A 16,874-nucleotide genomic window follows, 5' to 3' on the forward strand; every position below is an offset into this window, starting at 1 on the left:
GAACTAGCCATTTGGATACAGAACTGGCTCAAAGGTAGAAGACAGAGGGTGATGGTGGAGGGTTGTTTTTCAGACTGGAGACCTGTGACCAGTAGGGTGCCACAAGGATTGGTGCTGGCCCTTACTTTTTGTCATTTATATAAATGATTTGGATGCGAGCATAAGATGTACAGTTAGTAAGTTTGCAGATGACACCAAAATTGGAGGTGTAGTGGTCAGCGAAGAGGGTCACCTCAGATTACAACAGGATCTGGACCAGATGGACCAATGGGCTGAGAAGTGGAAGATGGATTTTAATTCAGATAAATGCGAGGTGCTGCATTTTGGGAAAGCAAATCTTAGTAGGACTTATACACTTAATGGTAAGGTCCTAGGGAGTGTTGCTGAACAAAAAGACCTTGAAGTGCAGGTTCATAGCTCCTTGAAAGTGGAGTCGCAGGTAGATAGGATAGTAAAGAAGGCGTTTGGTATGTTTTCCTTTATTAGTCAGAGTACTGAGTACAGGAGCTGGGAGGTCATGTTGCGGCTGTACAGGTCATTGGTTAGGCCACTGTTGGAATATTGTATGCAATTCTGGTCTCCTTCCTATCAGAAAGATGTTGTGAAACTTGATAGGGTTCAGAAAAGATTTACAAGGATGTTGCCAGGGTTGGAGTATCTGAGCTACAGGGAGAGGCTGAACAGGCTGGGGCTGTTTTCTCTGGAACGTCAGAGGCTGAGGGGAGACCTTATAGAGGTTTACAAAATTATGAGGGGGCATGGATAGGATAAATAGGCAAAGTCTTTTCCCTGGGGTCGGGGAGTCCAGAACTAGAGGGCATAGGTTTAGGGTGAGAGGGGAAAGATATAAAAGAGACCTAAGGGGCAACTTTTTCACGCAGAGGGTGGTACGTGTATGGAATGAGCTGCCAGAGGAAGTGGTGGAGGCAGGTACAATTGCAACATTTAAGAGGCATTTGGATGGGTATATGAATAGGAAGGGTTTGGAGGGATATGGGCCAGGTGCTGGCAGGTGGGACTAGATTGGAATGGGATATCTGGTCGGCATGGACGGGTTGGACCGAAGGGTCTGTTCTGTTTCCATGCTGTACATCTCTATGACTCTATGACTGGTGGTGAGTTTAACCTGAGGGTCACTAAGCCTCAGGTAAGGGGCAAGGTTGAGAAGGCAGAATGCTAATGGTAACCTTAGCTGGTGTGGGAATTGAGCCCTCAATGTTGGTGTCACTCTGCATCACAAACCAGCCTTCCAGCCAACTGACTGTTTATAAATATGCTTCGGTCCCTGTGGATGGCATCGGGTACATTCTGTTAATTAACAGTAACTGCTCATTCTGCCCAGTCAACAGCAGAGGACCTTCCCAGAAAGATAACAGTGAACAGCAGGGTTTTTACAATAATCAATTATAGTTTCATGTAAAAGCCAGCATTCAGTTGGAGAGTTAGTCATAGAGTCATACAGCACGGAAACAGACCGTCCAACTAGTCCATGTCGAACATAATCCCAAGCTAAACTCGTCCCACCTGTACGTTCCTGGTCCATGTCCCTCCAAACCTTTCCTATTCATGTGTTTATCCAAATGTATTTTAAACATTGTAATTGCACCCGCATCCACCACTTCCTTAGGAAGTTCATTCCACATGTGAACCACCCTCTGTGTTAAAAATTTGCCTCTTATGTCCTTTTTAAATCTTTCTCCTCTCAACTTAAAAATGTACTCCCTTGTCTTGAAATCTCCCATCCCAGAGAAAAGACATTAACTCTATCTATACCCTTCATTATTTTATAAACTTCTCTCAGGTCGCCTCTCAATCTCCCACTCTCCAGTGGAAAAGGTACCACCTTATGCAGCCTTTCTCTATAAGTCAAACCTTCCATACCTGGCAACATCCTGGTAAATCTCTTCTGAACCCTCCCCAGCCAATAATATACTTCCATTAACTGAGCGATCAGAACTGGACACAGTACTCCAGAAGAGGCCTCATCAAAGTCCTGTACATCCTCAACAATGATTTCACAACTCCTATACTCAAAGGACTGAGCAGTGAAGGCAAGCGTGCCAAACGCCTTTTTAAACACTCTGTCGAGATGTGACACTAACTTCAAAGAATTATGTACTCGCACCCCTTGGTCCCTCTGTCCTACAACACTACCCAAGGCCCTCCCATTAACTGTATAAGCCCTTTTTTGCTGTACCAAAATGCAATATCTTGCATTTATCCAGACTGAAGCTGAAAATGTGTTGCTGGAAAGGTGCAGCAGGTCAGGCAGCATCCAAGGAACAGGAGAATCGACGTTTCGGGCATCAGTCCTTCTTCGGGAATGAGGAAAGTGTGTCCAGCAGGCTAAGATAAAAGGTAGGGAGGAGGGACTTGGGGGAGGGGCAATGGGAATGCGATAGGTGGAGGGAGGTCAAGGTGAGGGTGATAGGCCGGAGTGGGGTGGGGCGTGGAGAGGTCAGGAAGAAGATTGCAGATTAGGAAGGCGGTGCTGAGTTCAAGGGATTTGACTGAGACAAGGTGGGGGGAGGGGAAATGAGGAAGCTGGAGAAATCTGAGTTCATCCCTTGTGGTTGGAGGGTTCCCAGGCGGAAGATGAGGCGCTCTTCCTCCAACCGTCGTGTTGCCATGGTCTGGCGATGGAGGAGGCCAAGGACCTGCATGTCCTTGGTGGAGTGGGAGGGGGAGTTGAAGTGTTGGGCTATGGGGTGGTTGGGTTGGTTGGTCCGGGTGTCCCAGAGGTGTTCTCTGAAACGTTCCGCAAGTAGGCGGCCTGTCTCCCCAATATAGAGGAAGCCACATCGGGTGCAGCCAGACTGAGCTCCATCTGCCATTTTTCAGCCCATTGATCCATTTGATCAAGATCCCTTTGGGATTTGAACTTGTGTCCGAACACATTAGCCCAGGACACTGGATTACTAATGACACCACCATGAGGATACTATTCCCTACTAAGAGAGATGGGGAACAGAGGTGTTCCATTCTCTGCATCAGTATTGTGCAAGTCTGGACTGTGGCATGCTTTGGTCTGCCAAGCTAGATTTATCTGCTCAATCCACTGTTTAAATCTTCAAAAACACTCAACAACCTGCAGCCAACTTAAGGAAACAAATTCTGCCAAAACTGCACCGCACTCTTGGGAGCTCATAGCATTTAACTTAAAAATCCAGAATTGAATGTGGCAGATTTGAAGCAACAGAGGGTACTTAAATAAAAATCACACGCACGTCAAAACCAACAGCATTCTGACGAGACCTACCCATTCACCCATATCCATCAAACTGCAAACCCAATCATCTCAACTCTCAAGAGCATTCAAACTGCCAAGAATTGACGGATGCAGTCTCCATTTGTCTGACAGCTTGTGTTATATGCCTGGGCTGGAGTGGCAGGAGGAGAAAACCATCCTTAGCTGTTAAAAAGGTGCAGAAAGTGCTGTCACTGCGTCAACAAAAACAACACAGCCCCATTCAGTGACCAACTGCTCATTAATAGGCTCGTTAAAGGAACATACCCAGGAAGGACGAAAGACAATGAGCTCCCTGGAGAGTGTGCACAGCCTTGGTATTAACTGGACTGAAAGGAGGAAGGAAGGAAGGCATAGATAAAAGGTAGCAATTAAGTGCAATAGATTCAATTATAGTGGCCTCGAGGTTTTCATTTAATTTGTTCCTGGAGTGTGGGCGTTAATGTCAAGGGTTGCCCATCCTTATTTGCCCTGGAGAAGGTTATAGTGAGCTGTCTTCATGAACTGCTGCAGTCCATCTGGTGTAGGTAAATTTACAGCACTATTAAGAAGAGAGTTTCGGATTTTGGTCCAATGACAGGAAAGGAATAGTGATACAGTTCCAGTTAGGATGGTGTGTGGCCTGGAGACAAATGGTGGTGCTTCCATACATTTGCTGTTCTCATGTTTCAAGGTGGTAATAGGACACAGGTTTGGAAGGTGCTGTTGAAGATGGCTGATGAGTTGCTACAGTGTGTCCTAAAGAGAGTGCAATTTGCTGCAACTGTGCATCAGTGGTGTGAGGGAGTGAACGTTCAAGGTGGTGGATGGGTTGTCAATCTTGATGGCTGATTTTGTTAAGCTCCTCGGTGTTGCGAAGGCTGCATTCAATCAGGCAAGTGAGGAGTATTCTATCACACTCCTGATTTAACCTTATTAATAGTAGACAGATTTTGGTGTGGTGAGTTCTCCCTGCAAAATCCCCAGACTCTGACCTGCACAATATTTAAGTTGGTGGTCCAGTTCGGTTTCTAGTCAATGGCAACCCTCAGGCTATTAATCGTGTGGATTTAGTAATGGTCATGCCATTGCATATCGTGGGAGATGGTCAGATTTTCTCTTGTTGGAAATTATCTGGGACTAAATTAATTCAGGATATCTGGTCAGCATAGACAAGTTGGACCGAAGGGTCTGTTTCCATGCTGTACTCTTTATGACTCTATCATCATTGCCTGACAATTATATAGCATGTATTTTACTTGCCACTTAACAGCCCAAGGCATAATGTCGCCCAAGGTTTGAGAAATAAACTTAAGAAGGATTGTATGAGAGAATGATTTAAAAGGGACACATTCAGTATCAGACCTGGTACGGACAAAGAATTAAAGACTAGATAGAGAGAAAGAGGAAAAATAAAAAAACCATAAATTTAACAATTTTAAAATCTCAGAACCCAAAGGAACGCTCATTTATACTTGCAATCATCGGTTTACAGGGCAAAAAAGCATGACTGCTAATAATGAATACATTCTGCTTAGAATGACAAGTTTTGACATTTAGTGTTGAATCTATTGGGTAAGTTGCATTTTCATAAACGTTGTAGCAACACAAATTGGATATTCTCATGCAACCTCCTATCTCAGCCCATTTGAAATCCCTGCACTGTTTAGTCTTAAATAACTGAAAGTGCCATTGACCTTGCCAATACTTCAACAGCGAAGCCTGATTCATTAGTTCACAGAATAAGCCAATGTATGTGAACGCTATATTTCAGACACTAAGTAACTTGATTCTATTCCGTTCTTTCTGAAGATCTATACATTTGGTTACCTAGCAGTCAGTTTTCAGCTCTTCCTTTTCACTCACATTGTGCTAACCATCCTTGCCGTGATGTTTTCCCAGAAACTGTGGCAGTGGATGTTGGGGCACATCTTCAAAGGATGCTTTGTGTCAGGTTGAGTTCAGCTCAGTCTAGCATGTCATTTCAGACTGAAAACAAAAACTAATCTTCCCGTGGTCGAACAGATCTCAACGGAAGCCTGCTCCCTCACGCAACAACTCTTGTCGGCAGTTTGACTTGTGGCGTAACTTAATTCAAGATAACCATTTCTGACTGCTCACACCTCAAGTCCAACACATCAAACAGAAGGGTCACACCAGTCTTGAACCCAACAGATAGGAGAAATTGGTATCAGCGATTCAATTTCTTTCTGATCTATATGTGTGAATAGCTTCCTGACTTTTAGATTGTACAACAGATGCCCTTGATCATTAAAAAAGAAAAGGAACAGACAACTAACTCTGGCACTCACTGCAGTCACAAAATTTGAAAACATTTTGTGAAAGTGATCAACAAAGAAAATAAAAGTTGGAGCAGGGTATGGAACAAGCAGAGGATGAGTGAGCTTGAGGAGGAGTAGGTGAAGAGTGGGAGGAAGAACAGAGTCGATGGTGGATTATTTGTGAGTACAAACGATGGAGCTGACTGCAGATTTTAACAGGTGAAAGTGAGGACTGCCGATGCGGGAGATTAGAGCCGAGGGTGTGGTACTGGAGAAGGGCAGCAGGTCAGGCAGCATCCGAGGAGCAGGAGAATTGATGTTTCAGGCAAAAGCCCTTCACCAGGCAGATTTTGACAGGCCACAATCTCTCCACTACAGACAATCAGCATCGAACTGAAGACGTGCTAAACAGGATGGCAGGGTCCCTGAGGAGGAACAGATGAGCAGAAGCTGCTGAAATATAAAGCACAGTGCACAGCAAGTTTGGTGGGAGAAAGAATGGCAAGATTCTTGAAACAACTAGAGATTAGAAAAACACAGGCATTGAGTGTGAAGAGGATAGAGTGCAGAAAAGGAAGTCACCAGGACACATCACTTACGATATGACGAAAATGCTCAAAACCTCCAGGAGTGCACATAAACTTTGAGGACGTGACCCAGAAGATTGATGAGGGCAGAGCAGTGGATGTTATCTACATGGACGTTAGCAAGGCCTTTGACAATGTTCTAATGGTAAGTTGGTTAGTAAAGTTAGATGACATGGCATTCAGGTGAAAGCTCGCTGATTGGATCCAAAATTGGCTTAATGGTTGAAAACAGAGGGTAATGATAGCGGGCTGTTATTTGAACCGGAGGCCTGTGACCAGCACCGTTCCACAGGGGTTGGTGCTGTGTCCACTGTTGTTTGTCATTTATAGAAAAGGTTTGGATGAGAAAATAAGAAACATGGTAACTATGTTTGTGGATGACACCAAAATTGTGTGGAGATGCCGGTGTTGGACTGGGGTGTATAAAGTTAAAAATCACACAACACCAGGTTATAGTCCAACAGGTTTCATTGGAAGCACACTAGCTTTCGGAGCGTCGCTCCTTCATCAGGTGGTAGTGATTGTTGTGATAGTGCACAGTGTAGACTGGTTATCTCAGAGTACAACAGGATCTTATCAGCTGGGCCAATGGGCCAAGGAGTGGCAGATGGAGATTAAGGAGGTTGAGAAGTGACCCTATCGAGGTTTAGAAAATCATGAGGGGCACAGATAAGGTGAATAGGAAAGGTCTTTTCCCTAGGGTGAGGGAATTCAAAACTAGAGGGAATAGGTTTAAAATGAAAGGGGAAAGATTTAAAAGGTACCGGAGGGGCAATGTTTACACACAGAGGGTAGTGCAGATATGGAATGAACTGTCAGAGGAAGTAGTAGATGCAGGTACAGTTACAATATCTAAAAGGCATTTGGACAGGTACATGAATAGGAAAGGTTCAGAGGCATATGGGACAAACGCAGACAAACTTGACTAGTTCAGTTTGGGAAACCTGGTCAGCGTAGACAAGTTAGACTGAAGGTTCTGTTTCCGTGCTGCATGACTATGACATATAAGCGGTGAACGGGCAATATTCTAATCACAGAGCTGTTCCATTGGTGATAAATGTCTGAAAACATGAAATGCCTGCATGGTGATAGGCAGATAGGTATTTCTACTGCCTATGGGTCACACAGCATACAAAGGAAGCAGCAGTGAAGGCCTGTGAAATATCTCCAAGTGAAATTAGAAACTGATCTTTTTTTTCAAGTGTGTGGCTCATTCCCTCCTCCTAACATCTTCTGCCCAAGTTCGCTGGCAATCATTAACTTTGTTTATTAAGGTAAACACAGGGAAACGGGCCTGTTCAAATGAGCTGCAGTTCACATTTGGTAAACCTGATTCCCTTACAAGTGGATTCTGCAACTGGCGAATCTGATTGCTCTTCACTGGACACGTCTTAATATCGTAGCTGCAAGGAAGGGAAACTTAATCAACACGCGGCATTTCGTTCTCATGCTGGGCCTCGCCGTTATAACCAGAGCCAAAGGGGAAAGCAAATCAGCAGCTTTAGCCAACAGACATTCTAAAATGTGGTGAATTCCGATCAAAGTTAAAGCGCTAAGGATTAGGAACTTAAAAAAAAACTAAATTTGTTGAATCAGAAAGATATCTGACTGAGAAAGCTAAATGTAGACAGTGTGGCGATGTGGTCATTCATCTCTAGGACTTAGGTTTTGACTGGTTGAGTGGAAGCCTCCTGTAAAATTAATGTGGGTGCTGAAGATTGCTTGTCTGGCAGAGTGGAGGGGAATGAGGGGCTTTCAGGAAACTGAATTTAAGACACTCGATGACTGAGACAAGTGACTCACGTGTTAACCGAGTTAAAAGAGCTCATAGAAAACAAGATTCTCTCAGACGGTCATCAGTCTTTGGAATTCTCTCTCCAGGGAGAAGTGGAGGGCGAGTCACTAAACATCTTCAAGGCTGAGTTGGACAGAAGGGGAGTCAAGGATTATGAAGGCATGACAAAAAAGTAGAACTGAGGCCAGAATCAGAACGCCCAAGAATCTTCTTGATTGCTCTGGCAATGCAGGCTTGATGGAATGAATGAATAATCTCACCACCTAAGGGACAAAGCCATGAAGTAGCAACTCCCACTTCATAATTGCGGTTGATCTAGTTTACCAGATGGTGCCAAGATTCAGTTTCAGATTTGCTTTCATAACAAAAGGAGAGCGCAAGTCCACGCTCTCAGCAATGCTGGGTGCGAAGGTCACTTACTAAATCTCTCATGTTACGCACCCCTTTCGGCATTAACCAATTGGTGAACCTTCCATCCAGCATTCTAGAAGGATTTGAATATACCTTTCACAGAAATCACTGCTGTCCACTTGGAATATCAATACTTGATAAAAATCTCAATGACACCAGGCAGGCAAGGGATTGGCCCACCAGTTAACTATCTATGTTAGAGGTGGCTCAGTGGTAGCATTCTTTTCTTTGAAGTAGAATATCATGGGTAGGATTTAGTCACAAAGGCTGATGCTCGACTATGATCCAGAGGTGTTAAACCCACTCTCCGCTCTTACATGCTTGGAGAAGATCCCAGGTCAATACTTCAAAAGAGAGCAAGGCCCAGGGAGTTATCCCTGGCATTCAGCCAATATTGGTTTAAAAATAAAACATAATCTAATCATGATCCTATTGCTGTTTGTGGGAGATTGCTGTGCGTAAATTAGCCATCACATTTCAACACTGGCTTCGCTTCAAAAGCTTTTAATTGGCTGCAAAGTATATTGATATGTCCAGTGGTTGGAAAAGGTGCTACATAAATGCAAGGCATTTTTCTGAATTAGTTACCGCTCCCAATGCTTGATATTGTTCTTTTGACACTCTCATAGGACCTCAGGTTTGATTGGTTATGTTGCTGCCTCATGGTCTTGGTTCTAATTCTGTGTATTTACTGACAGCCTCATGATGCACATCAGTACTTTAACTCTCAGTCTGGTTTCGCACCTCGGGATATGCAGCATACACTTGATTTGCATGGCACTTTATTGCTGTGAAGCTGCAATCAGGCAAGACTGGTGTGGTCACATACAGTGTACTCGTGCCCATACACAATCGGGGAAATTGCTGTCATTGTAACTCATCAATCATCTCCTCAAACTGTCTGCACTCCATATGCAGCTCCTTACCCACCAAATCTTCCCTGTGTTACATAGCTCAAAAAGCTCTCTCCGCACAATACATCAAGTTTGGAAGGGCACAAGCTAGACTTGTTCAAGTTCAGGCTAATTCAAGCTCCCCACAGTGAGTACATTATATAGTCCCAGTGTTCCACCACACAGCACTGAACCAAATAATAGTTCCAACAGGTGGATTGGAAGGGAATGAGCAGCTGATCTTCCTGTCAACCTAAGGCTGCAATGACCATAAAAATACTTTTAGAAGAGGGATTTATTCAGTGAAGCAAAGAAAATTCTCAATTCGCCTCATACCCCTGCTCACTTGTTCAACCAAACAACTGCAACTCGTCGAATTTTTTTCAAGGTACTGCATCTGGATTCAAGAGAAGAGAACAGAGCAATCACACACCAGATACCTCACATGGGAAATACTTGGTAACTCCATATGCAATAGCAGAAAAGACTCATTCAGTCAAACACATTTGCTTTGTTCACAAGTCCTGTTACCTGGTGGGCTACTCCAATTTGCAGAATAGTTACAAGGCAGGTGATCCTAACCACCCTCTGTATTTCCCATGTGACTGTTGCCTCTTTAGCTAATCACTATAAATTTGTGCCCTTAGGTTCACGATCCTCTGCTAGCAGGAACAGTTTCTCTGTATAAAATCGCTGTATGTTCAGATGCCTCATGATTTTAAATCATGGAAGCTACTCTCAACACCTCCCTTCTCCAAAGAAAATAGTTCCTCCTTCTTTAAGCTGCTGTCATAACTTATATCCCTCAACCCTGGACCCATTCTCAAGAATCTTTTCCTCCCTCTCTGATGCCTTTGCATTGTTCCTAAAATATCACAGCCAAAACTCAAGCACTGCTCGAAGAAAGTAATTGGTTCTTATTCAAACTCAACTTTTGCCTGATCGTTTTGTGAAGCATAATTCACCATAATTCCCCATAATCTTCGCCTGTTCTGCCCAACCCTTCATTTACAGAGACGGGTGATCCCGCAATTTGATTCAATGCTGAAACCAGACCCCAAAAATAACCCAAACTGCAAGAAAACAAATCCAAGAGCTTCCACCATTGCTATGCAATTAACTCAGACATTGTCATGTCGGAGTGACTGTATGATTATCATTTTGGTGATCATGACAGTGCTCAGATTCTGAGCACCAACTGGACCACAAGGACCCTGTCAGACAGCCAACAAGTAGGACAATAATAAAAAACTCAGTCTGACTTAGCTTAATGATATAGCACGGAGGAGGCCATTCGACTCGTTGAGTCCAGACTGGCTCTTCGAGCTGTCCAATAGTCTCCTGGCACTCCTCCAAACCTCTCCTCTGTCAATTAGCTCCCTTTCGAAAGTTGCTTTTGATTCTGATTCCAACACCCTTTCAGGACTGCATTCTAGATCTTAATACGTTGGTGTTTAAAACTAAATTCCTGCTGGATACAAGCAGATCAACCATGATCCTATTCAATGACAATTCAGTGACAAAGCATGCTCAAGGGGTGGAACAGCCTTCTCCATCTTCTATTTCTTATGGTTCTTTAATAAATCTATGAAAATTTCCTTGTATTTTTCATTAAGGAAAACTGCGACTAAAGGAACTTGGTTCCTCCTCATCTGGTGCAGTTCTGATCACTCTGTTAAAGAAGCAACTTTGACTCTTCTTCATAGGCTGCCCTTCTGAACTAAGGATGACTTGTTCTCACTCCAGTTCGATGGGTTCTGAGTTGGTTGATAAGTCTAGAGTGTGACCTTCAAATGGGGCAAGTGGTGCTTTGAGGATCGAGTAGATTGGCTGTTTGATTGATTTGAAAAGAAGATTAAAATTTCAAAGTCAGAACACTGCTTGATCAGAAGCTAATGTCAGTCAGCAAGCATAGGAAGTGGATGCACAGGGCTTTGTGCAAGTTAAGACATGGACAGGAGAGTTTGGATGGCCTCTCCTTAGTGAATGGCAGAATGCAAGAACCCAGCACTCCTGGCAGTTAAATCGCATTAAAAGAACGTGTTGTGAATGGGGCCTGTGCAGAGCATCAGAAGAAATTTTAAACATCAAGCCTGACAAGGGACTGCCTGAGCCCAGATGCACAACGTGAAAGGAAATCTGAAGATGGTCAAGGAAAATGAAGTAAAAGCAGGTGGTCAATGCAGAAGAGGGATGCAGGCGGGTAAAAGCAAAATATGACTCACGGAGACTCAACTGGGAGCAAAGGCAGCTGTTACAGTCTGGAATAACTGATGCCAAAAGGCCAGCATTCAATTCCTCAGCCTTGCAATGCTACACAGCATGAAGGGAACATTTACATTTACACACTAGTGATGCATTTCATTTGTATTTACTTCATGTGCTTCATTACTTCAGGATGTCTTTTTAATACTTTACAGCCTATTAAGTGCTTTTGAAATGTATTCCTTCTTGTAATGCAGAAACTGAAACAGCCAGTACGTGCACAGCAAGCTCACACAATATGATGACTTTGGTCAATGGATAAATATTGGCCAGGTCACCAGGAGGAACGTCCTCTGCTCTCCCCAGAAAGAGTACCAAAGCCACTTTAGCAATCACCTGAGGGGGCAGACATGGCCTCGAATTAACACCTCATCCGAAAGACACCACTTTCAAAAACTGTCACTCTCCACTGGAGTGTCAGCCTGAATTATGGGCTGAGGTTTATGGATTGGGCCCAAACCCACCACATCCTGACACAGAGATGTACTGGTTGCCCATTGAGCCACATCTGATGCTTAGCATTAAGATAAGGGAAATGGAGCAAGAATATTACAGAGAACTAATTCCGGGTGAAAAAGACATTAGTAATGTATCACAAGGTTTAAATCTGTTTGATAATACGGCAAATCAAGGATATTGCTTACAAATATCAAAAATAACAAGCCCTTGCAAGCTAAAAGGGATCATCATCATTCGGGAACAAACAGTACCTCACTCTAAACTAGATCTTCATAGCACTGATTTTCAAAGACAAACCTTTCTTTCCAACTCAAATTATGAAACAATAAAGCAATGACCTGTTTTGTGGGTTTTTTTATTCTCAAGAGATCAGAGCATTGACGAGCGCTGGCATGATTCAAGTACCTATGAAAGCTGCTGAAGGAATCCCACAGGCCTGCGCCAACCACGTAGCTGTCTTTCCCAGCAATAAACCAAACTTGATCAGAAATGACTCTGTTTACAACAGTGCCTTACCTAGAACAATGGCTCCCACTCTACATTTTTCCATCCCTTCCCATTTTGCACTGCCTCAATCATTTTTTCTTCACTTCCAATTCCTTCCTGAGACTTGCTCTGAGAAAACTGTTTAATCCCCTTCCCATTTTCTTTTTAAAAAGACTTCCCCGACAATTCTCTCACTGCTCTCAAACTCTCGCCCCATTTTCATTTCTCATTCGTCTGTCCTTATTCTCATCGCTCATGCTCTTTTTACTCCCCCTTCCCTGTTTCCTCATGTGCCCTGCACAACATTCATCCGATCTATCCCCATCTCTCTCTCTCATTCACTACATTCCCATCGCACTCATTTGTTCTCCAGTTCTACCTCCCTTCTGTTGTCTCTGCACTTCTCTCATTCTTACTCTGTTCCAATCTCACTCTTATTCTTGCCCTGTCCCCATCTCATTCTTATTCTCGCCATCTCCATCTGTGTCTCTCTATCCCATTTCTACAAACTCTCTATCCCATCTCTCTTACTGTCTCTCCATCCCATCTGTCTCTCTACTCCATCTCTCTCTCTCTCTACCCCATCTCTCTTACTGTCTCTCCATCCCATCTCTCTCTCTCTCTCTACCCCATCTCTCTTACTGTCTCTCCATCCCATCTGTCTCTCTACTCCATCTCTCTCTACCCCATTTCTCTTACTGTCTCTCCATCCCATCTGTCTCTCTACTCCATCTCTCTCTCTCTCTACCCCATCTCTCTTACTGTCTCTCCATCCCATCTGTCTCTCTACTCCATCTCTCTCTCTCTCTCTACCCCATCTCTCTTACTGTCTCTCCATCCCATCTGTCTCTCTACTCCATCTCTCTCTCTCTCTACCCCATTTCTCTTACTGTCTCTCCATTCCATCTGTCTCTCTACTCCATCTCTCTCTCTCTCTCTACCCCATCTCTCTTACTGTCTCTCCATCCCATCTGTCTCTCTACTCCATCTCTCTCTCTCTAGCGCATCTCTCTTACTGGTTCCGTACCCCATCTGTCCCCATTTCTCCTGATTCCCATCTCCCTCAATCTCTTTCTGTCCTCATCCCTCTCCATTCTCATCTCCCTCACTGTCTCGTACTCTCTTTTTCCCCCCCATCTCTATCCAAATCTCCATCTCTCTCTCATCCTCTCCCCATTCTCCTTTTACGGTCTCATTCTATTCCTACCCAACTCATTGTCTATTCTCCAACTCTCGCATTCACTCCCTTCTCCGGTCTTTCTGCTTATGTCTCTCCCCCCTCTCTCTCTTCCCCACCAAACCCCCCATTCAGATTTCCCGCTCTCTTCCCCAGGCGTCTTAACGTCTGCCGTCCGCCCAAAACAGTGGCTGGAAACTTGCACAGCCGACCCGGGCAGAGAAACTGACACTTGGGGAGGAAGGATCTGAATGGCACCCGCTCCCCCACCCCCCACTTCTGCACAGCCCGATAACTCCTGTGCCGGCCTGCCTCTGCCCCCAACACCCTGATGGAATTTGAACAAGTCGCCCAACAGTTCACAGTCGGTGTTTTATTGTCCGTTCCTCCAACGGTGGGGGGGGGGGGGGAAGGAGTGCTGTTTGAAGTATGCACATTTTATGCCAAAACAAAAATCCCACTACTAACTCCTGCAAAACCTCCTTTCTGCAAAACTTCTCCAAATTTATTCATAAGTTAAGCACCAGTGTTTCACTTGTCTTGGTTGCAAATCTCACTTTACAGATTATTTTTCAAATGAAAATCCACGCCTAATTGCTCATTCCAGGACGCTGATCGACTTGTAAACTCACCAGCTTTGCAGGGATCTTTATAATCGACATCTGTCGGGTCGTCTTGGTCGGGAAAATAGTCGTAAAGGGTGTCGTCGTAGTCGAAGGAGCTGGCGACCCGGTGCAGAGTCAAACAGAGAAGTGCAAGCCTGGCTGCAGCCATCACTGAGGCTTGAGTGCAGGGAACAAGAGAGAGGAGAGAGCGACAGACAGAGACAGAGAGAAAACACACAAAGAATACCGTAGGAAGGGAAATCAGAGGGAAAAAAAAGCCCAGAGCTTAAGGGAGATCCAGGAGGTGGAGAGTGTGGTCCAGGGGCGGGTCAGCAGCAATGCTCCAGCCCCCTTTTTTTTCCTCCCTTGCAAAGCTTAAACTGCCATTAATCAGCTGAGAAAGATTTGGAAAGCAAGCCAATCCAACAGAGAAACTCCAACTCGACACAGTAAACGTGTCTCTTGTGTGTGTGCGCTGCTGACGAGGAGAGGCAATTTTTCCAAACGGTGTGCTCTCTCAGCTCTCCTCAGATCCCCGAGTTCCCTCTTTATATAATCGTATCGCTCATTCAAATCTTTCATAACTTCCCACAAAAGAACGTCTCTGCCAAATGCGATCATTTTGCGGTCATCTCACGAAGGTTGAGTTTTCTGCTCGAGCCCTGTGCTCTCCTCCCACTGCATCCCAGGCAATTTACAGGGAAGTAATGTTTTGCCAAATCTTGTTTGTTTGACAGATAAACAAACAGGGTGACCCAACGATGAATGGAAGGATGTGCGCGCGTGAGACGGTGCAAAGGAGATTTTAATGAGCTGCTTACGGGAACAGTGGGAGAGGAGACTCGAACAATTTCGAAACGAAACTGAACGGGAATTTCAGGGGAATAAATTTCGCAAGACTGTGGGAAGAGAATGGGGGTAAATTGGAGCCATATTACGTTGCATCTCAGAGAGCCGGCACAGACTCGATGGGCCAAATGGTCTTCTTCCGTGTTCAAATCACTCTATCCCACTGTTACTTCCAGACTTGGCTACTCCAATGCTCCCTTTTGGCTGGTCTCTTACCTCCCATCTGCTTGCCCCCATCATCAATACCCCCAGAACGAAGCTGCTTTATGCTAACGTGTTTGATCACTGCAATATCGGGAAATGCCTGTCGACATCACCTTGTCCTGCCCTGACAAGGCCTCCCACCAGGAAGATGGGAGCAAGGGATGGCTCCTCCAATGCAAGAATCAGATTGTGGCTAATCTGACAGCCATCTCAACTCTGCTGTCCTGCCTGTTCCCCATAACTCTCAACTCCCCTGTAAGTCAAAAACCTGTCTATCTGCCTGGAATGGATTCAATGGTCCAGCCTGCACTTCTCTCTGGGGAAGAAAATCCCAAAGACTCACACACCTCTGAGAGAAGAAATTCCTCCTCGGCCCTATCTTGGATGGAAAATCCCATATTCTGAGACTATCTCAGGTTGCTGACCCCCCTCCACACGGGGAAACATTCTCAGTATCCACCCTTCAGGTCCCTTCCAAATCTTAGGAATCAGATTTTATGTCCTCAAGTACAGAGACACAGCAGTACAGTGAGAAATGTACAGAGTTGCCATTCCCGGCGCCATCTTGGGTACAAGGTACTTAGGTACAAAATCTTAGGTTCAAGTAGAAAAATAAGTAACTAATTTAAAAGTATAACATTACAGTTCTTCTCCATACAAAGTAGTTGATTAAAATAAAAGCTTAAGTTCAAACTTACAGTCCTTCTTTAGCCAAGGGTCTGCATACGCTCCATGTTGCACTTTCCCCAAGAGGGCCTGCACTCCCTACAAGGGCTCGATCTCTCCCCCACCACCGTGCCAGGAGATCCCCACGCCAACTGCCATCCAAGCTCACTGGCCATCTCGCCGCTGACCACCATCCAGGCTCACCGGCTGCCCCACTGCAGACAGCTAGAGTCCTGCTCCCAGCCTCTACCGCACTCCTGACCTCCAAGAAGCCGTGATGCTGTCGACCGCCAGACTCCAGCCCTGGCACACCAGCCAACTTGCGGCCGATCGCCAAAGAGCCCAGCCGCTGCCGTCGTTGCCTCCAGAAGGGAAGTAGAGAGAAAAAAACTGAAAAAAAGAAAAATACAAGGAAAGAAGAAAGTGGTCGGAACAGACAAGCTCTGGCTCAGTAACCCTCCTATGCTGCCATCTTGAAAATAGCTTGAATGTAACAATAAGTTCTCCAGAATTCTCCAGAATTCAGGCCCAACCTGATCAACCTTTCCCAGTAGACAATCCCTTCATCTCAGAAATCAGTTGAGTCCATGTCATGACTGAGTGCTGTTAACCTCTGATAAACTCTTATCTATGTCTCTGTAGCCTCTTTCAACACTCCTCTTGCCAGTCTGCAGTCTTACAGTCACCCTAACCTTAATCATGTCAATAACCTTTCTCCTGTTTTCTAACTTGTACCAAGTCCGACTGAGCTACTAACCCTATACTCGCTGACCAACAGTGGTTGAGCTGAAAATGTGTTGCTGGAAAAGTTCAGCAGGTCAGGCAGCATCCAAGGAACAGGAGAATCGACATTTCGGGCATCAGCCCTTCTTCAGGAATGGGAACCAACAGTGGTTCCCAGTCAAACAGTGCCTTGATTTTGAAATTCTCATCCTTGATTTCAAATCTCTCCAGGACCAGGCTTGTGAG

At 44.9% G+C, this 16,874-nt stretch overlaps 1 protein-coding gene across 2 annotated transcripts in view; it reads right to left on the reverse strand.

The window, feature by feature from the left end:
- Positions 1-14,566, reverse strand: part of LOC140459761 (bone morphogenetic protein 1-like) — a 130,065-nt gene extending 115,499 nt beyond the window's left edge. The window contains exon 1 of one of the 2 annotated variants that reach the window (XM_072554264.1): positions 14,214-14,566. In XM_072554264.1, coding sequence (XP_072410365.1) covers positions 14,214-14,355 — 142 coding nt within the window. In that variant the 5' untranslated portion in view covers positions 14,356-14,566. The remainder of the gene's footprint in view (positions 1-14,213) is intronic. The other variant, XM_072554265.1, reaches the window with a different exon arrangement.
- Positions 14,567-16,874: the final 2,308 nt, after the last annotated feature.

Source organism: Chiloscyllium punctatum, chromosome 35 (assembly GCF_047496795.1).
Source record: "Chiloscyllium punctatum isolate Juve2018m chromosome 35, sChiPun1.3, whole genome shotgun sequence".
Classification (NCBI taxonomy): Eukaryota; Metazoa; Chordata; class Chondrichthyes; order Orectolobiformes; family Hemiscylliidae; genus Chiloscyllium; species Chiloscyllium punctatum.